Source organism: Vanacampus margaritifer, chromosome 13, assembly GCF_051991255.1.
Source record: "Vanacampus margaritifer isolate UIUO_Vmar chromosome 13, RoL_Vmar_1.0, whole genome shotgun sequence".
In the NCBI taxonomy this organism is placed as follows: Eukaryota; Metazoa; Chordata; class Actinopteri; order Syngnathiformes; family Syngnathidae; genus Vanacampus; species Vanacampus margaritifer.
In genome coordinates, this window is record NC_135444.1 from 433,821 (window position 1) to 456,118 (window position 22,298).

The 22,298-nt window shown below is 42.4% G+C and overlaps 1 protein-coding gene across 6 annotated transcripts in view; it reads right to left on the reverse strand.

Annotated features, from left to right (window-relative positions):
* Positions 1 to 404: 404 nt before the first annotated feature.
* Positions 405 to 22,298, reverse strand: part of LOC144062592 (neuroligin-1-like) — a 250,496-nt gene continuing 228,602 nt past the window's right edge. For all 6 annotated transcript variants that reach the window (XM_077584129.1, XM_077584126.1, XM_077584128.1 and 3 more), the window contains one exon: positions 405 to 11,110. In XM_077584129.1, coding sequence (XP_077440255.1) covers positions 10,514 to 11,110 — 597 coding nt within the window. In that variant the 3' untranslated portion in view covers positions 405 to 10,513. The remainder of the gene's footprint in view (positions 11,111 to 22,298) is intronic.

The following is a 22,298-nucleotide window of genomic DNA, read 5'->3' on the forward strand; positions in this document are numbered from 1 at the left end:
AACCCTAAATTATGCAACATCTGGTTCAGGTTCAAACATACACCTCAGAGTACCATTGACATGACATGATTCGGACAATTAAAACGAAAAAACGAGCTCAGAATTAGCCAATTTGTATATCCAGTTTCTTCTCCCAAGCATTTTTCAATACATTTGTAGTACAACCCACTTGATCAGAGTGAATTTTGAGTCAGGTGGACCCAGCGAAATCTTATAAATTAGGTTTTCCTCCGGAAGGGACTCAAAGTTGGGTATACACACTGTCGAATATGATTCCTAATCTGTAAAAAAAATTGCTTATTAATATACAGTACACGTCTTTTAAAGCAAATATAGAAGAGTCTGGCAGTCTACAATACTTCTTAATTTGTAACCACATTTTCAGGGGAATTCCAATCTATTACATTACTCACTTTTGCAGTTGCAGAAGATAAAGATGAAGAAAAAAGGAGTGCTGGGAGGGACGTATTATTGACCACCACTCTTTTCAATGGCTACCCATGGGGAAGTTTCAGTGGATGTTTCTATTTTGTAGCCTTCCGGCCAGTAAACAAGTGCATCAGCTGAAGAAATCCATCATAAAAATTAACTTAGGGTCTTTTGGCAAAACTACGGCAAGATATTTAAATTTATCAGTAATTTTAAATTGCCAATTATGCATAAATTCAACATCAGATTCAAGATCAGCACCCAATGACACAAATTCACTCTTTTGCCAGTTAATTGTGTATCCTGAGATTTCCCCAAATTAAAAGATCAAGTAAAACAGGACCAGACTGCTCAGGTTGTGACAGAAAGATAACAACATTGTCTGCATACGAAGAAATGTGGTGAGCTACATTCCCTAATCTAATGGGCTCAAGATATCGATGGTTCCTAATACTGATGGCAAGAAGTTCAATAGCAATGGATTGAAGGGACAGCCTTGGCGAGTTGGAGCAAGATGGTGCTTTCAAGCTTTGTGAAGTTGGGTGAGGATGGGCAAGCATATGTCATAATCCATTAAATAAACTGACTACAAAGTACAAACCACAAATTCTCCTGTACCTTCACCATAAAAGCCCACTCTCCTTGATTGAATGTTTTTTCTGTGTCAAGGCAAAGAACAGCCACCTTTGAACTAGTGTTTTTCTGATACTGTTTTTTGGCCTCCGATACCGATTCTGATACCCAGTTTTGCAGCATTGGCCGATGCCGATACCGTACCAATACCTAGTGTTTTTTTTTTTAACATGAAAAAGCTGCCCTGCCATTGGTTCAGAGCATTCAAAGGCCAATAGGATATCTAGGCTCGGCCTGCAGTGAACAGGTCACACATCAGTGAATTTTGTGCACGAGTGTCATAAGGTGGAAGTATTTTTCCTTGTGTGTTATATTGGTGTATTTTGTATTTGCTTTGTTTTGTTTTGGTTGTAGTGTTTGATTTTGGTTGCAGTGCATTTATTTTTTTTATAGACTTCCAACCTAATTGACACCTAATGAACAACGATTGTCTGCACCTGTGCAGCTCTGGCCCTCCCTGACCAGTTTTCTTTTTAACCAATCTGAGGCTTGCACAATGGCTTTTTAAAGACTCAGGTAGATAGACATGGGGATAAAGGAGGAAACTGGACAGAGGAACAGGGGGAACGGATGGAGGGACAAGGAGCCGACAGGGAGAGGGGCAGGGGCAGGGGAACAGGAGAGTGGACCATGGACTGTGGACGACAGATTGGCAGGCAAAGAGGGCAGAAGACGGCAGCCTGTCTGGAGGCAGCGGCAAGGATTGGGAGGTGTCACACGACCGCAGCGGAAGGGCGAAGAGCTCTGCCTAGGCTGTGAGTATTCGGACCAGTGACACTCAGTGGACCGACGAGGACCACCGCTGTATAGCGACACGGATTGTTGCCACTTGTACTGCCTGGTGTGCCTGCTCACCACTCCGTCAGGGGATGGGTCAAATGCGGAGAACGAATTTCGCCCCCACTTAGTTGGGTGTGACAATCAGTGGAATTTACCTTACCTTACCCTGTAGACCCTGCCTGACTGTGGTTGGGGAGCACCGAGGAGCCGTGGTGAACCTGTCGAGGCGGGACCCCCGCTCGAGAAAGACTTACCTCGACCCCCACTGCCTGCGTCCCTGAGGAGGGGGTTCCAACCCCTTTGCTTTTTAAAGAAGAAACTGATTTTTAACGCCCTCCTTCCTTATGAAGAGTTTAAAATTATTTTGAATTATAATGAATGATATATGAATACTTTTTAACAGCTAATTTTTAGTAGGTTTTACTTTTTAAATGTTCTAACCTCTCTTTTTGATATTTGCCCACCTGACGACCCAATGTAAATTGCGCCGTTTGAACTTATTGTGTATCTCATTGGTCCCTCAGCGTGCTCTCTACTTTTAGCATGTTTCCTGCAAAAACTATTTAAGGTATTTTATTTCATTTTGTAATTATTCACCCCCTTCCCATGTGACAAACCTCACATGAGCAAGGCACAAAATGCTGCATCCAAAGTCCTATATTATTATCGGAATAGTTAGGTGTTAGTACTTGCCGATGCCAAAGCCACTGTTTTAATGCCGTATCGGGACCTCTCCCGATACCAGTATCGGCACAACACTACTTTGAACTTTTCTTATATTTATGATACATTAGGTTAGTTAATCTTCTAATTCGATGAATGGCGTTACGAGCTTGTTGACTTCTTAGCTGTCGGGCTAGCAATTTATGGGACTTATCCCCCAATTCAAAATGTTTTTGTCCAATCATACACAATTGCTCGTGTAGCTGGTCAGTTAGAATTGTATTATATTCATATTTCAAAGTAAGAATATTTTGTAAGATAAGAAGACTAGAAGAGGACCTATAGGCAAGTTCCAACAACAATGGCTCAGTCTCCATTTTCTTGCGCTTTTCCTTTTTCAAGGAGGCTTCAAAAGAAAATATATAGCCTCTGATCACAACTTTGAAAGTTTCCCATAAGGTAGAATCTCAGACTTCCTGAAAAAACGAGGAAGTCTGAGATTTTAGCCTCTATGATTTAACAAAATTATGTATGAGAAAGCAAAGACTGATGAAGGTGCCAACTATAGTGAGACCTTTTATTAAAATCAAGTACCAATAAAGTTGGAAAGAGGTCAGAGATTATATTTTGAAGAAATCATATTTGTTATAATTTAGAATCAAGTAAAAAGTAGTCTTGATGTCTCCAAATATCAACCAAGTTTGTGGAAGTCATCAGATTATTTAAGGTAATGGAAGCGGAAGTGGGTGATTTACTTATTTGATTTAAACTGTTCAAATAATTATCAAGCATACAATTACAATCTCTTCCTATAATTAAATGTGGATCTGAGAGGTGTAACAATTATAGACCAGTCACCCTCAATTTGTTTCTTTCCCTTTCCTTAACATTTCCCTCTTGGAAATAGGCATTCAGTTAACCTTGGCTGAGTGACCTCTCTCCGTTTCTCCTCCTTTGCCTAAACCAGAGACAATTCAAGTAGCAGTGGCAGTCTGCAGCTCAGTCTTATCAAGTCATAAAACAATACGAGCGAAAGGTCAGTTGGAATCCTGGTCAGTACATTCGAGCCTACTTGGAGGTTACACGTGACCAGAGTGCCTAATGATTGGAACTGCCCTCACATGGAACACCTATACAAACAGCGACCACAGTTTGGACTGTCGCCCCGTCCGTCAACCTGCTACCTGCTCCATCCTCCGAGCGTCCTGTCGCGAGCTGGTTCAACGGCTGGTCTCCCTCGGGATGCAGGCACGCAGCGGATCTCGGCCTCAGCAGCTGGATTGGGCAGCTGAGACTCAGATCTCATTGCGCGCCGAGAGTACAACTCCGGCTGAAGCCTCCCGACCTCGCCAGAAAGCGCCATACACCTCATAAGCCGGGAGCCCCGAGCTGCGTCACACCTCATCTAACTGTGGAATATTTTTGGGGGTTTTCCTTGCCTTTTGGGAGAAACCTTTTTTCTTCAATCGACCTTCCCTCCGCTAGCTCGATTCAACTCACTCCAGTAAGTTGCACGCCTTATAGCCAATTTGACATATCGCTGGTGCAACTTCCATTTAAAATATTTCACAGATTTGGCAAGCCAAACCTTTCCTTTCTACCTCGTTAAATTGTTCCTTTCTTATTTTTATTAAATTCATTTTTATTCCTTTTCTTTTCACTGTAGGATAGTTAGGTAGGCAGTGTTTTGATTCTGTATGTATAACCGTAGTGAATGAATGCATGTTTTTCTAAATTTAATTCAATCTCAATCGTGCTGTGTTAGAGTGGATTAGTAATTATTTCATTAATACAAAGAACCCCGAACATTGAATTCTGATTATAAATAAATGAAGATTTGAATTTTATTCGTTGTTCCTCCAAAAGTGAAAGTAAACAGATTTGTGGTGCCCCTAAGGCGATTGAGGGAATTACGAACTCCTCACGCGCCGATCAAATTATTAATTCATCCAAAAAGACAACATTAATTATCGCTACAGACAGTAGATTAAATGTTTAACAGAAAAAAGTAGGTCTTTCAAAATTTGGACCATATAAATTAAGAAGCATAACATGAAATTAATAGATGTAACAACCAATTACCAAGACAAATCAAGCATTTGTAAAAGCTCATTGTAGCTCATAGTTGAAACATATATAAAAGGAATTGTTTTGCAGATTAAAATTGCCACTCCACAAGCTTTGCTAGAAAATGTAGACTGAAAAATCTGATTGACCCAGCTAATTTGAGCAACTTTTCTTCAGTGGGCCTAATATGTGTTTCTTGCAAATAGATAATGTCAGCAGTCAGAGATTTTAAATGAGAAAACACTTTAGCTCTTTTAAGATCATGACCTAATCCACGTACATTCCAACTGGTAAAAGTAATGCCTCCACCTTGCAAAGGTGAGCTAGACTGCATTACTTACATTGGTAGTGCACGTTTATCGCCCTTATTAAATATTGATACAAACAGAAATAAAACACACAAACAAACAACAACAAACATACCTCTTCCCCCATCCCACTTTCCCAAACAAAGTGAGAACCTAAACCCCAAATACACAAATAGAGGTCGCCGGGCCATACAGGAGCTCAACATCAGCTAAATTAACATAAGCTCCTTACTCTTTTTACTGGGAAAAAAATACCTGAACAACAAACAGCTATAAACATGTCCCGGTTTAAATAATTATGAAATAAAAAATCTGATACCAGAATATACCATAATGTCAGAAAAATACTTAATGGTTCTGCAATGTTTCTACAAATGCCTTCGCATCCCGAGGGGATGAAAAAGCCTTGTCAGATGTGCCATAGGTGACCTGCAGCCATGCCGGGTAGATGAAGCCGCTCCTCGCTCCAGCTTCTCGAAACAACTTCTGTCGCTGCTTCATCACCTCCGCCGGGTAATCAGGGAAGATGTGAATTGCCTTGCAGTTGTAGTGCAAAGGAAATTGCTGCCTGGCAAGCTGCAGTATTTTCTCCTTCACTCTGGAATGATGGATTTTCACTACCATCACACGAGGCTGGGTGTTGTCTCCAGGGAGCCGTCTTCCAAGCTGATGTGCCCGATCAATCTCCACCGGTTTAGCGAAGTTGTCTGCGCCAAGCAAATCGTTGATGAACTTCATCATAAACTCCGTTGGGCGACCATTTTCGATCATCTCAGGTAATCTTGATGACTTTAATATTTTGCCGTCTATAGACCAGTGCACATCTGCTCAACCAACAAAAGACATTGGCCATGTTCAGAGCTTGCGTTTTCCATCCCCTGTATTTGATTGCCGATGCTCGCCAAAGATGCCTCTTAAATCTTAAATCATTAAATCTGTCAGTCATCGACAAACTCAAACTACACAACTATTTTGTCTTTCGCGATAAATTCGCTCTCTCGTTGATCCCAACAATACACCACCCGATCATCGCGACCGCGTCGGCACTGCTAGTCGGGGAGGTGGAACAAATTAAGAGGCAGGCCAGGGAGCGGCTTTACGTGCCACTCTGCATAAACATGAGTGCATTGCTCGCGCTCCGTGTTCGGTAGTGTTTAAAATATGATTTAGTAGCTTATTAGTACTGTATTTTAATTTATTTACATGCGTCGGGGTAATATCCTATTTTGTTAATTAATTAGGGGGTTACATTATTATTATTTTATCAAACACTTACCACTCGCGATCAATTAAGTCCAACTAAAGTCACAAGTCAAGTTGAGTTGCAAGTCTTTTAACATTTTGTCAAGACGAGTCTAAAGTCATCAAATTTATGACTTGAATCTGACTCAGATCCAATTCATATGACTCGAGTCCAAACCTCTGTCATGCAAGGCGCTGCCAGGATCACTGGGATCAAATTGTAGTTCAGTGTCTTTCTCAAGGACAGTTCAACATGGTCAAAAGGGCTAAGGATCGAACCCACAACCTCCCAGTTGGGAGATGACCCTTCTACCACAGAGCCATGCCGGCCAAAGATGGTTTCAATGTGTTTAAAGTAGCAGTGTGGCGGCCATGGCTCAGGAGGTAGAGCCAATCGTCCAGTAAAAGGAAGCCTCACTGTTCGATTCCAGCTTTCTCAGTCATGTGTAGTTGTGTCCTTGGGCAAGACACATTGCCTCTAGTGCCACTCACATTGGTGTACAGTATGGATGGTGCAAATGTTTCGTGGTAGTCGGAGGGCCCGTAGGCAGCTGTGGCTACTTAGGTAGTTTACCGCCACCAGAATGCAAATGCTTGAGTAATGTATCCATTGTAAAGTGTTTTTGAGTGTCCAGAAAAGCGCTATATAAATCTGAGGTATTATTAAGGCTCAAGCAGCTACCGCTGCGAGATCCCTATTGTTTTCGTTCGAATTATTATTATTAGGGACAGAGTAGCTATCGCTGCGAGGTCCCTTTTGTTTTTGTAAGAATTCTTCTTCTTCTCCGTAAACTATCTCATTTTTGGGGACTTAAACATTTACGAAAACTCACCAAATTTTGCACATGTGCGCATGTCATTTTTTTTCCTATTTGCCAACAGTTTTCATTCGATTTACTTTTAACTTGGCATGTATGATCTCAAGACCTGGGACAACAACTGGGGAAAAAATCTTGACTTTTTGAAATACTGTATGACGGGGGCGAAGCCTCAAATTTTGCCTTTAATATTTCCTTCATCAAAAAAGAGAAAATGCTTAATAATTATGCTGTACAAGCTCCAAAAAATACCCAAACTTCTCATGCATCTTAATAGCCACGACCTGAAAACATCTATAAGATAATATTCGGTTAGAAATGTAGCTCCACCTAGTGGTGACAAGAAATGTCATACTTTACATTTGTATCCTTTTATCCTCCATTTTCTCTCATTTTTGCACATTCACCGGTATTATAAATTTGACCCATTTTCCTAGACGATACATTCAATTGAGTTCAAACTTGCCTGTATAATCTCAAGACCTGGGACAACAACTGGGAGGAAAATCTCGAGTTTTCTAAATACTATATGATGGGGGCGGGGCCTCAAACTTTCCGTTACATATTTGTTTTGCCACAAAGGAGAAAATGTTTAATAACTCCTCTGTACATGCTCCAAAAAATGGCAAAGTTCTCATGTATGTTAATAGTCACGACCTAAAGGCATCTATATGATAATATTTGGTTATATCTATAACGCCACCTAGTGGTGACAAAAATTTAATTTTTTTTACATTTTCATCTTCTCCACCAAGCCCGTGAAAGGGATCCAGTTGAAAATGTGTCACAAAAGCCTTAACATGTTGATCATGGCCCACACTAAATATTGTGGCTTTTTGGCAAAGGGCGTGGCCATGACGGTGCTGCAAAGTCTGATAACTCACTGTGACAATAAAAGCTGCTTTAACTTGACCCAGATGATCCTATCTTCTCCAGATTTCACACATTTGATGAGAGTCCAGTGCTGAAGACATCTATGAACTTATATTTCACCATACTGATAGCGCCACCTAATGGCAATTTTTTTTAAACATTTTCTTCTTCGACATTTTTCTCTAACCACTTTAACTGGATCTACCTCATATTTGCTTAGAAGAGTGTTAGGCCTTCATGATGTCATAACACGAAGTTATGAATTATGAGTTTTTGCAAATTACTCTGGGCATGGCAAGGCATTGTTTGCCAAGAATACAACGCCGATTTTGACGGCCTAAACATGCACAGAAATTCATTAAACTTGGGAGACACATTTGGCCTGGCAAAATTAGCAATATTTTATCATGTATCGTGCGATTTGTCATCACTAGCGGCCTCTAGAATTTTTAAATGAAGCAGCTCCGGTTGTACGTTTAAGCAAGATCTACGAAAAAATGTTGGTATTTGAGAGAGTCCAAGACCTACAAGAAAAACTCTTGCACCCATATGTTTAAATGAACAGGAAGTGAGCTACACATTTTTGAATGTCAGATTTTAGCCCATTTTTGCACATTCACCGGGGTCATAAATTTGATTTATACAAAAATGTTTAACTAGCGCCCCCTACAAATCTATAACGAAGTAGCCCTTGGGTCGACAAAAAAAAAAATTACAACACCTAAAGTCTTTTGTCCCAAAGTTGGATACTCTTTGTAAGTGTGATAACTGTCATTTATGAATATTTTTTTTACTTTCCACCACTCAAAATGTTCAGTGACATCAGAACAATCCATCCATATGTACTTGTATTCATTTATTTATGATGCCCTTTATGGACAATAAAAGCAATATTGTGGTATATATATATATATATATATATATATATATATTGACCTTTTGCACATTATGTCACAGCCAAAGAGCCACTTACTTGCCTGTATTGTAACCATTGAATCTCGTGCAGCGTAAAGTCCTTTATCTAATTGATTATTTTATAAAATGGTCATATCTTGCTGTGCGGTTGGTTGTACAGACAGATAAAGGAAAACAAATGTTGCTTTTTATCACATACCTACTAATGAAGACGAACAACGTCGATATATAGCAGGAAGTGAGCTACGAATTTTTGAATGTACGATTTTTATACATTTACTATTGACTTATTGACTATATTGACTTCAAATTTGGCCTGAACCATATCAAGACCTGGCCCATGAACAGGGGAAAAAATATTGACTTTTACAAATACTATTCGACGGGGGCGGGGCATCAGTTTTTGTGATTAATATTTCCTCACTCAAAATATTCAGTGGCATCACACCTATCCATACATATGTACTTTATATTCATTTTTGATGCCCTTTATAAACAATATTGTGCTATGAGTAAAACGATTAAATATGTATATTTGTACTCTAAAAAATTGCCAATCGGGGCAACTCTTTGCCAAAAATAAAAAAGGACGCTGATTTTTTAGGGTTGTATCATTTAACGAAAGTCATTGATTTTTACACACTCATCACACCTGGCAAAAAATAAATGAATTTGTAAAGGTTTATTATACCATTTGATAAAAAAAATCAGCTTCAAATATGCCAATACCCCAACGTGCAAGTATCCCCAAGTGGCCTGGGCTGCGAGGGCCCTTTATAGCTGCCCGCAGCTCTAGTTATTAATATTATTATTATTAAAGTATCAGAATAATGTAGCACTGGAATTTTATATGAAAGTGATGGTACAATAAATGTATTAATTCTCAACATAGATTGCAAAACTCTTCCTCATAGTTCCATCTGATATTTAGACATTTTTATTTCTTCTTTTACCTAGTCCCAGGCCATAGTATCCATAATTACAGGACTGATTTCACCATAGTCTTGAAGGAATGTTTTTCCGACAATCCTTTCAGGAAACTCAACTAAAATTAATTAATAGGGGTGAAATTCATATTTTTTTTTAAATTTTATTAAGAAAGTAAAGTGTCATGCGCACATTGTGTTGAAATCTACATATCCTTCTGGTCCCCAAGATTTCTTTGGAACTGTCTACATATCCTTGGATTCAGTCTTGCTGCGGCAGTTGTACTCCAAGCCACTCATTGAATAGAATGACTATAAAGCATTGATGCTCAAAGTGCAGAATTAAATATTTTAATTGTTCTAATGTTAATTTTTTCACAATTTTCAAACTCGAAAGTACAAGAATGCAAAAGTTCTTTAGGTTTTCCTTGTGCGTATTGCATACTTTTCCTATAATGTTTTTGTCTTTTCTGATGTTTTCATCTGAAAAACAATGTATCCATTCATAAAATACATGCCAAAATTGCTTTGACTAGAATCTGCCCTGTCATACTCTACAGTGCATTGAGTATCTATTCCCAGGTCACTCAGCCCCAAGCAGATTCTAATACTTTGTACTTCCAGACTACACAGTTGTCTTGCTGTATTTTAAGTAAGAGTAAAAATGCTGAAAAATATATCGTAATGTTTCTGTATTGTTACATTAATCTTAGTGTTTTGTACTTCTTGATTTTTGTGATTTTTATCACCCAAAAAGGTGCCTTACAACCTGTGATAATAACGTCAGTATAACCAGTGTTTCAGGCTGTTAGCCCCTGACTGGCATTAGAGTCTTGCCTGTTTGAGTGGACACCCTGGACTATACTCGGGTGGTGGAATGTGAGTGTGGGTGGGGAAGAGTGTTATTTTGTTGGCTGCTAGGAAAGGTGCTGAAAGAGTGGAGGGAGGTAAGCCGTCCAATAGTACTGGGAATCATGGTAATTGTGTTTGGCGTCATGAGAGGGATATCATCTGGTGAGCGCCTTAAGGCCAAAGTATAGTCTGGTGGGCAAGTAGTCCTCAGCAACATATCATGAGGATTCAGTGAATCAACCAGCCGCCTGCAGTCTTGGTCCAGGTCTGAGTGTTGCTTCATCTGAAGAGACATTATCTCCTCTTCCTGTGTATGAGCAAGGTTGTTGGTTGCACTCTGTTGAGGACTGCAGCGCTTGTGGATGTCATGCCGGTGCTTGTCTTTCTTGTAATAAAGAGCTGCAAAAGCCAGAATGTTGAGGAAGAGCAGAGATGCTCCCACAGCGATAGTCACGGACAACTCAGTGGAATAGTCACGCTGGTCCACCAGATGTGGTTGGTTGTGGATGTCCTGGTTCTCTGTTGGGAGGGGAGTTGGGTTGGGATTCTTAGTCACTAGAACCTTTGGCTTTGGGGTGCGGTTGTTTGCGCCTGATGGAGAAATCTGAAGAAACCATACAACACAAATATATTATTATATAATAAACAATTGGTTGATAATAATTCTGTCCCAACCTAGGGGCTGGGTGGCATTGAAATGCGGCACAACTCCCAAGCGGCCAATCTATTTCAGGTTGATCTGGTCAAATGTTTTTGCTTTGCATCTGCAAGCGGTGTCAGGTCTGTCATCTCAGCACCCTGAGTTTGTGTGTGTGATGGTCAATTGGAATCTTTATTTCAAATATCACATAAAACAGTAAACAAAAATACTAATCAATAATAAACAAACACAACTAATAGATGAATAGACGCAGCAATTAATTCTGTTCTCGCAGAATTACTCACCATTTCCTTTGTTGAACAGCTTCGTGCATTTTTATCTGGTAAAGATGTACGTGCTTTTTCTCCCCCACCCCCTAAGACGAGACCGAAGACGACATTTTCATCCGTTGCGCCTTGATTGGTCAAAACAAATGTGCAAAGATGCCGCATCGTCCAATCAGCTCAAAATATTGTACAGCAAGTCCCTCCTTTCCCAAACGGATATGCCGAGTGAAGTTCCAGATTAATATTGTGTATTCCCTTGAGTTAATCCCAATTATCAATCTGCCTTGTGAGGTTAGCATTTTCATCTTTCATTTTCAAATTTAAGCATTACATTACCACTTTATCATATTTTTATTTCATCTTATGTTATTTTCATAAATCTAGGGACTTAGTGGGCTAAACTGGAACCTTAAGGGATTGACAGCGAGAAATTAAATTAGTAAGAGTATATTCAGACCTGCACTGTTTGATTCGCTTTAAACGTAGCAGAGTTTGTTTCCCACGCTGATCCGGACCTTTTGTGCAGGTCTGAACCCACTGAGCCATAGACGTCTATTAGACGTCTCGTCTAAGTTTAGACCGACATTAGCCCGTCTATAACTGGTCTATATTTTAGCCCGAATCTAGACAACACAATTAATCAAGTAAATATTAATAAATAAATAATAATTAATTAAATAAGTAAAATAACTGTAGGTTGCATAAATTATGGCAAAATGTTGGATTACTACGTTTTAAACAGTCACTGATTAATGTACAGTGTAGTTTAAATTTAGACTTGATTTAGACGTCTAAATCAAGTTCTCATTTGAACTCTCTTTAGACCAAATCCTGAGGATTTAATTAAATACATTGAATATCGTGTATTGACAAAAACAAGTAAAGAAATAACTGCACAACTGGATCATTAATGTCAAACAAAATGCCACATCGCACGACTCACGAATAAAGCAGACAAATACGCATATGAGCATTGGGCGTACAAGAACGTGCTGGACTGTCATCAGTCGGTCTTTACAACGCTATGATACCTCCCCACCACTAAGAGGCAGAAACGTGCTTCAGCTTCCAGTCCTTTTGAAAGAAGAAAAAAGTGCAAACAAGTCATTGGTTGTAAACTTCTCATCAGTCGACGCTTTGAAAACAAATAAACACTTTCTCAAAGACATAGAGAAGGTGAGTGCTCGAGGCCACGTTATTGAAATGCTTTTGAATAATTTAAGATAGAAGTGCTTCTGAGGTTAAGGTTAAAGGACAAAGGGGGTTAGGGAGTTAGCTTTTTATTTATTTTATGCTTGCTACAATTTTTTTTATGTATGTAATGATTATGGCCATTTAAATCAGCTCTTTAAGATAAGAAAATGAGAAATATTGCACATAATGAATTGATATACTATCCGATCTGATTTCAAACCATAACCCTTTAGCAAAATTAGTGATTAGTTAATGCACATGCATATCCTTTTTAAATATTAATGTACGTATTATTGATCATTTATACCTTCTACAACACTTTGTTGTACAGCAAGAGGACAAAGTACATAAGTTATTAGCTAAACCGCCTATACAGCGCTATATCAAACGTGACTAGGGATGCACCGAAAATGAAAAATGCTCTACCGAAAACCGAAACGCGGAAAAAAAATTATGCCAATTTTTACTTTCATTGCATTTATTATAATAAATTTAAATTATAATATTATTATAAAATATTTATTGAGCACTGGCATTTTAACAAAGCACAATATAAATTGAAATGTGCCCACACCAAAGACATATTGGCTAATGGTACATTAAACACCAAATGAGGGTTGAGCATTTTCTGGCGTTGCGATAGCACTTTATAGCCAATATAGTTCGCACAGGCGGGCACGGATGCGTGCGACAGGACAAGGTGCGGCGCACTTAAAATTCGCACATTAACATCACCAGTGTTTAAAAATAAATAAATACATTTGTACGCAACAGCTAATCGGCTTCGGGAACTGACTGCAAAGTCACACACAGCGTCCTGTACAGGTATGTAGCCACCCAGCGATAGCAGTAAGTTGTTTTTGTGTTTTGTTGATACCAAGAGTGCTAGCATTAGCTTAGGTATTTAGCACGGCCATCGTAATGGCAAAAATAGCCATTTTCGGCCCAAAGTTTTCGGTGGGCAATTTAACCCATTTCTGCTCCAGCCGTGCGCCCGAGACGCCCCGCAGCACCCAAACCAACTGACTGTGGCCTCTCAAACGCGCAAGCAATCACCACCAACCGGGATCTGTGCCAGCCAAACACCTGCCGCGGCCTCCACGCCGCACGCGCACCTCGCAACCAACCGGAGACCTGCAACGGCCTCTCAGTCATGCGCCCATCACCATCAGCCAAAGGCTACTAGACGAGTGCATCGTGGCCCACCAGCTGCAACAGAGTTGTGTTCCGCTCGTTAGCCGAAGAGCTAACCGGCCGGCACTGCTAGCTGCCGAAGCTAGTCGCCGTAGCCACCGTTAGTTTGCTAAGCTGATCGCTGTTGCAAGTGTTAGCTTGCTCTACGGGGAAAGTATTAAAGACGGTTGTAGCTACATGTGCTAACTCACTAAATCTATTGAATTACGTGACGAACCATATGCTAAGCATACACCGATTTTGATTTCAATCCCGTATCGAGCCTCTCTGTCCCCCGAGTGGCTTTTGGCTACCGTGGGACTCGCTAGATAATGACATTTCTGCTCCAGCCGTGCGCCCCAGACGCCCCGCAGCACCCAAACCAACTGACTGCGGCCTCTCAACCGCGCAAGCACATCACCACCAACCAGGACTTGAAGCAGCCAAAGACCTGCCGCGGCCTCCATGCCGCACGCGCACCTCGCGACCAACCGGAGACCTGCAGCGGCCTCTCAGTCGTGCGGCCATCACCATTAGCCAGAGACTCCAGTGCAGCATTCCAGCTGCGCGTGCGCCGGCCGCCCAGATTGCCTCCAACTGAGTTTTCTTCAACTGAGGATCGATTGCAATCTGACCATATACCGCTGGCGCAACGCTTTTATTCAAATATAAAAGGATTGATAGGTCAAAACCCTTTTATCTTTGATTCACATTTTTTATTCCGTTTCGTTAATAGGTTAGGCTGTGACTGATATATGTGTGTGTTTACTAAATAAATTTGTTGTCTAGAAATTGAATTTCTGCCAAATCATTTGTTTACTGAGTGAATTAGTAATTTTCTTACTAAAGTAAAGAACTCCATGATTAACTAAAGTAGCAACTTCAGATTATAAATACTTTTTTTTTATTGTTTATTTTGCTCCTACAAACAAGCAAAGTCAACGTGGTGTCCCCAGAGGTTGCTGAGGAAATTACAACTCTCCTCAGTACCGTCTTGCTTACAGTAGTTTGCGCGTTCACCAAGTGGGTAGAATGTCTGCTCTAAACGACACCGCGCACACCACCGCATGCCTGCTGATGAATCACGTGTTCTCCCGTTTTGGGTTGCCCTCACGGGTCAACTCAGACCGGGGAACCCATTTCACAGCTGCGGTAATGCAACATCTTTGGCAAAGGCTAGGAATCAATGCCCGGTTGCATTATTAGCCATCACCCGCAGTCATCAGGACAGTGGCAAATTTGCTGAAAAAGTTTGTGACTTCTAACCATCGGGACTGGGACACCCGACTCCCACTGATACTCATGACAATTCGAGCCACTCCGCACAAATCTACTGGGGTGTCACCCTCTGAAATGATGACCAAACGGCGAATGACGCTTCCCCTGCACCTGACGTACCAGCTAGGAGAAACTAACCTAGCTACGGCGTACACGGCCTCCCAGTACGTGGAGGACCTATAAACCCACCTCCAGGCCACGTTCACGTTTGTCCAACGGCGACTTAAAGAAAGCGTAGAAGGTCAGAAAATCTACTACAAGAGATAAGCATCGCGAACGGAGTCTCAAATCGGTGATCGAGTGTGGTACTATTTGTTCGCGCAACCGAATGCTAGTACACCGCGAGCCCAGAGGGGCGTCACCCGAAAAAATTTTCTCATTGGGCCGGACCCTATGAAATTGTTGACAAGCTGTTGCTCATTGCCTACCAAATTAGGACGAACAGAGGACGTCAGGGGAATCAGCTGAGGTGGGTCCACCGAAATCAAATCAAAAGTCACTGCGGTTTTGAACGCCCGGACTCGCAACCAAACGACGCCCGAGACCGGTGCGTGTGCGAAACTGACAAAGGGGGGGGTCACCGGCAGACAAGATCCAGCGGCCTAAGCGAGAACCTCAACTGACACCTCAACACCGTCGACGGACTCAACTGACTGTGATGAGTAAAAGCACCAGGTGTGTTTAAGGGGGGGTCAATACCTCGCTGCACCCATTGGACAAAAGATGAACTTGATGTACCCCTAGTTAAGACCACAACAAGCAAAGTTAATTCACATGCTTTTTTGGCTACTAGAAAATTATGCTGATGACAATCCTTTTTTTAAAATTGTTTTTAATTTAATTTAAAAAAAACTGTATGTGGGTGAGCAAGTGCGTGTGTATGTGTGTGCGTGTGCATGTGTGCGTGCGATTGAGTGTGTACTCATTAGTTCACCTAAAACCTATTAAAAATCCCATACCGTTCACCTAAACCGAATACTTCAGAATCCAGCAAGTGAGGTTGTCAGGAGACCCGAGGAAGGATCAAAGAAAAGAAAGGAAAGTGAAATCCAGCACCGACCAGACATTACCTACTACCCACCGGGTTACCAACCAGAGTCTTTCACCAACCCCAGAAACATTTAAATTCCAACAAATTAGGGAGACCTCAAGAGACCAAAGGAGAGACTGAGGAAAGGAAGGAATGATGGATGAAGCAGAGTGAGATCCACAGACATCAGCTTCCACCGATTCAACGACCAGAGGAAGAAGCAGATTGTGTTTGAATTTCGATAGATGCTGGTGTGGTGGATCTGGCATGCATGAAAACCTCCACCAAAGAGGGGAGCCGTCGACCATGGCCAGGACAGAGCAAGCACAACACCTCAGGGCCCCCCGGGCCACGGCAGCGCCAAGGGACAACCCCAGGGCCCCGCAGAGGCCACCGGCCGGAGAGCAAACCCAGGAGCGCCCCAACACGGTCCACGCCCCCAACCCAACGCAGCAGGACGGGGCACGGCAGGCCCGCCAGGCACCCCACAGTTAAAACAGAGCCTGAGGGAAAAACATAGATCCTTCAGGCACCAGGACTGGGCCAGCCTCAAGACAACAGATAGGAAATTTAAAAAAACGAGGTACTTAAAGCTAATCTGAACTACAAAAATAAACTGGAATCTGAATTCAGCAGCAAAACAACCAAGCAGGCCTTCCAGAGGATGAAAACCCTGATGGGATGCGAAACCAAGTCAACATTGACAGTAAGGTACGCTGCAACCGCCTGTTTTTGGGGGGGGGGGATCTGGGTCAGGGGTGGTACGGGTGGCTGGGTTCATGGGGGGAGCGGGGGCTGTGGGGTGCCTGGCAGGCCTGCCGTTCCCCGTTCTTCTGCATTGGGCTGGGGCCGTGGGCCATGTTGGGGACAGGGGCGCTCCTGGCTCCTGGGTTTGCTCTCCGGCCGGTGGCCCCTGCAGGGCCCGGGGGTTGTGCCTTGGCGCTGCCGTGGCCTGGGGGGCCCTGGGGGGTTGTGCTTACTTTGTCCTGGCCGCCCACCCCAATTTCAAAACAAAGCAAATGTTTATATTATATTAGAAATATTGTAATTTTTTTATTTCATTGCAATATGTTTAAAAATGTGAGAAGTAATTAGAAATATATTGTTATTGCATGTTCAGATGTTTGTGATGGTTTTGATAATGTTTGAAAAACAATGTATTGATTGAGATTTAAGTAGGATAGTTTGGTCAATGTCAACATCAAGAGATGTATTTACAGTATATCCAGTAGTAAAATAAGCATATGTTACTGAAATCAAATTAAAAGTTCCAAAACACGTGATGTGAATTGTCTTCCTGGAACTACATCAAGATAAGTTTCACAGGTTAAATTTGGTCCCTTTTTAGACAACCTGATTTAACATTCAATTTTGACAACTTTAATTTCCTTTATTATTGGTTTGTTTTGAATAATGTTTAACAGACCTCTATACGACGTATAATGGAGTTAAAATTTGGTGGATACCAGCAGTAAGGGATGACGTCAAGATGAAGGAGTCCTATTGGGCCTTTTTAGCCTGTGGGACTCTCCGGAGTCCTCCTCAATTCCTTTGAGGAAGCAGAGTCTGGGGACTCTGAGGTGGGCTCTCCTATCTCTGGGGTTGAAGTCACTGAGTTGGTTGGAAAGCTCCTCGGTGGCAGGGCCCCGGGGCTGGATGAGATCCTAAAGGCTCTGGATGTTGTGGGGCTGTCGTGGTTGACACGCATCTACAACATCGCGTAGACATTGGGGGCAGTGCTTCTGGATTGGCAAACCGGGGTAGTGGTTCCCCTTTTGAAGAAGGGGGACCCTTCTTAACTCTTTGACTGCCAGACGTTTTCAGAAACGGGATGTCGCCAGTGCCAGCCGATTTAAGCATTTTGACTGATCTTTCAAGGTCCACAGAAAATGTTGTGTTTGGACTATGGAAACACACATACTACCAAATGAAAGATTGAACTCTCATCTTTCAAAAAAAAAGTTTGTTTCTACCTTATTCCTTATACCTTATTTCTTCAGTAATCAACAATAGAAAATGGTTAGTTTCACCAAAATGCACTGTTTTGAAACAAAAAGCGGAGAAAAAGAGCTTTTTGTGAAACAATGTTATTTCATGCACTCTAGTGAATTGTAGACTTCTTTTTGTCCATGAATGATGCCACAAACACCTAAATAGTGCTTTACTTCTGTAAAACGCTATCACCAACAATGAAAGTGTTTTTTGGTTGCAAAATACGTTTATTTCCATTCAACAGTGTAACAATTTGACAAAACAATTTCGCAAACTATTTACAAATGTGTGCAACTGTGGTACTATTTACAATTATGTGGACGTTTCAAATACAGTTTTTCTTTTTGTAACGCTCCCATGCGTGCAAGGAGATGCAGCAGGATTTGCACAACAGATTAGTTTCACTTGCGATGGCTCCTTTTGCGTGCAGACGTTACACTTTCTTGACGGCCTTTTTTTCCAGGGAATAGCAAGTAGCAGACTGTACCCACTCCTCCGATGAATATGCATTGGACTCGGGGTACTCTTCGTCGTCCGATTGAACGTCCGCCTGAGCGTCCGCCTGAGCGTCCGCCTGAGCGTCCGCCTGAGCGTCCGCCTGAGCGTCCGCCTGAGCGTCCGCCTGAGCGTCCGCCTGAGCGTGCTCGGTTGTGCTCCGCGTTTTCCGGTGTTAGCATCGCTAGCCGGTGAATCTTTATGACGTCGTCATAGCCGCCGCGTCAACGCTTGCAACTTCAGCGTCAACCTCGGAGTCACCATCATCATCATCGATGATGATCATCGTCGTCATCAATGTGCTCTTTAGCGTTGGTCAATGCCTTTCGTCTTTGAAAAAAATTCCCAAGTGTGAGCTGCTTGCAACCGGTTCGCTTCTTCAGCCATCTAGCTCCGCCTCACGTCTTCTACTGCCGCGTCAATGCTTCCAACCTCGGAGTCACCATCATCATCATCGATGATGATCATCATCGTCATCAATGTGCTCTTTAGCGTTGGTCGATGCTTTTCATCTTTGAAAAAAACTGCTCGAACGTGATATGCTTGCAACCGGTCGCCATGTTTTCTTCCCTTCCCCAGCCATTGTCCCCTCTAGCTCCGCCTCACGTCTTCTACTGACGCCTACCCAATCTTGTCAAAAGAGAGTCATTGCTGCCCTCTAGGGGCCAAAAATAGTCATTAGGCTAACTAGATCTGCTTGAAACTTTCACAGCAGCTGGCCAAGGCTTTCCTCCACCCGTTTCAAAAAAAATAAAAAATAAAATTGGATGACGTCTTTTAAGGTCATTGGCGGCCCTCCGTAGGTTTTTACTTGACGTCTTTTAACGTCCATGGCAGTCAAAGAGTTAAAAATTGGGTGTTCCAACTATTGAGGGATTACACTCCTCAGCCTCCCTGGTAAGAGCTGTTCAGGGGTGCTGGAAAGGAGGGTCTGTCAGTAAGTCGAATCTTGGATTCAGGAGGAACAGTGTGGTTTTCGTCCCGGCCGTGAAACTGTGGTCCAGCTCTACACCCTCGGCAGGGTCCTTGAGGGTGCATGGGAATTCGCCCAACCAGTCTACATGTGTTTTGTAGATTTGGAGAAGGCATTCGACCGTGTCTCTCGGGAAACCCTGTGGGGGTGCTTTGTGAGTTTGGGGTACCAAGCCCCTTGATGTTTGCTGTTTGGTCCCTATACGACCGGTGTCAGAGTTTGGTCAGCGTGGCCGGCAGTTTCCAGTGAGGGTTGGACAACGCCAGGGCTGACCGATTCTGTTCATAACTTTTATGGACAGAATTTCTAGGCGCAGCAGTGACATTGAGCGGGCGCAGTTTGGTGGCCTGAGCATTGCAACTCTGCTTTTTGCAGATGATGTGGTGCTGTTGTATTCATCAAGCTGTTGACCTCCAACTCTCACTGGAGTGGTTCACAGCAGAGTGTGAAGCGGTTGGGATGAAGATCAGCACCTCCAAATCCGAGACCATGGTCCTCAGTCAGAAAAGGGTAGCATGCCCTCTCCGTGGAGGTGCAGCGTCTGCAGTGATGCGGACTCTGTATCCGTCCGTTGTGGTGAAGAAGGAGCTGAGTCGAAAGGCGAAGCTCTCGATTTACCGGTCGATCTACGTTCCTACCCCTATTGTTCCTATGGTCACGAGCTGTGCGTTGTGACCGAAAGAACAAGATCTGAGATACAAGCGGAAGAAATTAGTTTCCTTCGCAGGGTGTCCGGGCTCTCCATTAGAGATAAGGTGAGAAGCTCGGTCGGAGTAGAGCCGCTGCTCCTCCACGTTGAGAAGAGCCAGTTCAGGTGGCTCGAGCATCTGGTTCGGATGCCTACTGAGCGCCTGCCTGGAGAGGTGTTCCGGGCATGTCCCACCGGCGGGAGGTCCCGGGGATGACCCAGTACACTATGGAGAGACTATGTCTCTCGGCTGGCCTGGGAACACCTTGGGATCCCGCTGGTTGAAGTGGCTGGGGAGAGGCAAGTCTGGGCTTCCCTGCTAAAGCTGCTGCCCCCACGACCCGACCTCGGATAAGCGGCAGAAGATGGATGTATGAATAAATGGAGATAAAATCTGCTGCTGGAGGGGGTAACTGCTGGGTGGGCTGGCCTTGGTGAGCGCACAGGAGTATCAAGATCTGGATGTGAAGAGCTGTACGCACTGTGAAGGCTGTGTTGGGTATGAAGCATTTTAAGCATCATCGGATGAATAAGTGGAGGCGTATGTGACGTATGTGAACATTGGAACTCCCAAGACACTTGATAAACCTTTAATGAAAGTTGGTTATTTTTAATATTATTGGGTAATACTAAACAAGAAAGAAATAGAGTGATGCTAAAATATTTGTTTGTGCCTTCCAATAACTCCTGGTTATTATTGTAGAGAACATTCAGCCCCAAACTACACAAAACAGTAAAATAAATAAATGAATAAAATAAAATAAAAAATAAATAATTAAAAAAGGCCCACATTTTTGTGGACCTATGACTTCTTCAAAAAAAACAAAAACTTCTGGACCTTTTTACATTTCTAATTGAGAACCCCTGGTTTTGTGTATGAATGCAGTCATTTGAACTAAAAGTAGAAATAGATTCATTAAAAAAGAGATCCCAGATTTTAAGATTATCGCTGTTTAAATTACAAATCACGACAAATGATGACATTTGCTTCTGCCACAAGGTCGGGTGCCCTTGTTATGACTGTTGTAAGAGCCAGCCCGGAGTGCAGATAAATTTCCCAGGACTGGGGCCATAATTGCCGCTGGTGTTTTTGAAGGCGCTTTTGTGAAGATAGAGGACTCTTTGTCCTCTTCAGCCTTGATTGTATATGAAGAGGGTCCCACTGGTCCATTGGTCCATGCCCGGGGCAAGACTTTCGAAGTCAGGTTGCAAAAAATTAATTACTCTGAATAAAAAAAAAAAAGACAAAGTCCTGGCCGAGATTCAAGCTGACCACAATGATTTATTGACAAAGACGCAGACATGAGAATGCTCCGTTTGCAAATGGAGTAGATTTTCAAAACAAAGAAATGCGTTTGTTTATATAGACCAACATATTGATGTCACTAGAGTGTGCTTAAAACCTTACAGTATGAGCTGAGCCTGAACGTGATATGACCATTGGAACAATAGCAGCTTTGTTGAATCGCAGGTGCAAGTCATAAAACTCCTGGAAGCAGCTTCAACGCGAGGGCATACTCTGGTCAGCCTGTTTTTTTCCAGCCCTTAATGATTATTAAATCATCTTAATGGGTTACAGTTGTCAAGAACGAATTTTTATGACGGTTAGCTGATGTACATCACGAGTTTACTTATTTTGCTTGCTTTGTCAATCCAGTTTAATATAGAACAGTAGATAAACACAAGATAATTAGTATATAATATATAGTGTCACTTGGGCTGCATTCATACTGCACTATGAACGCTCATCCGCACGCATTCGTTTCATACATCAACAAAAGCCGGATATGCGCTCTGCGCGGGCGGGAGAGAAGGCTTTGAAGGGAGATTACTGACACATCTGTGAATATATACAAAGCTGTTTAGAGTAACAGTGTACATTTTTATTTGTCTTTAATTTTATCACACTTGAAAGATGAAGCATAAAGTTGACATGTGTAGGCAATAGTAGAAATTTAGCCCCGCAGACAGTTCATCACGAACAGGCAATGATGCGACGTCATCTTTGGTAGACTTCTCAATGAAGTGAGGAGGTCGAGGAG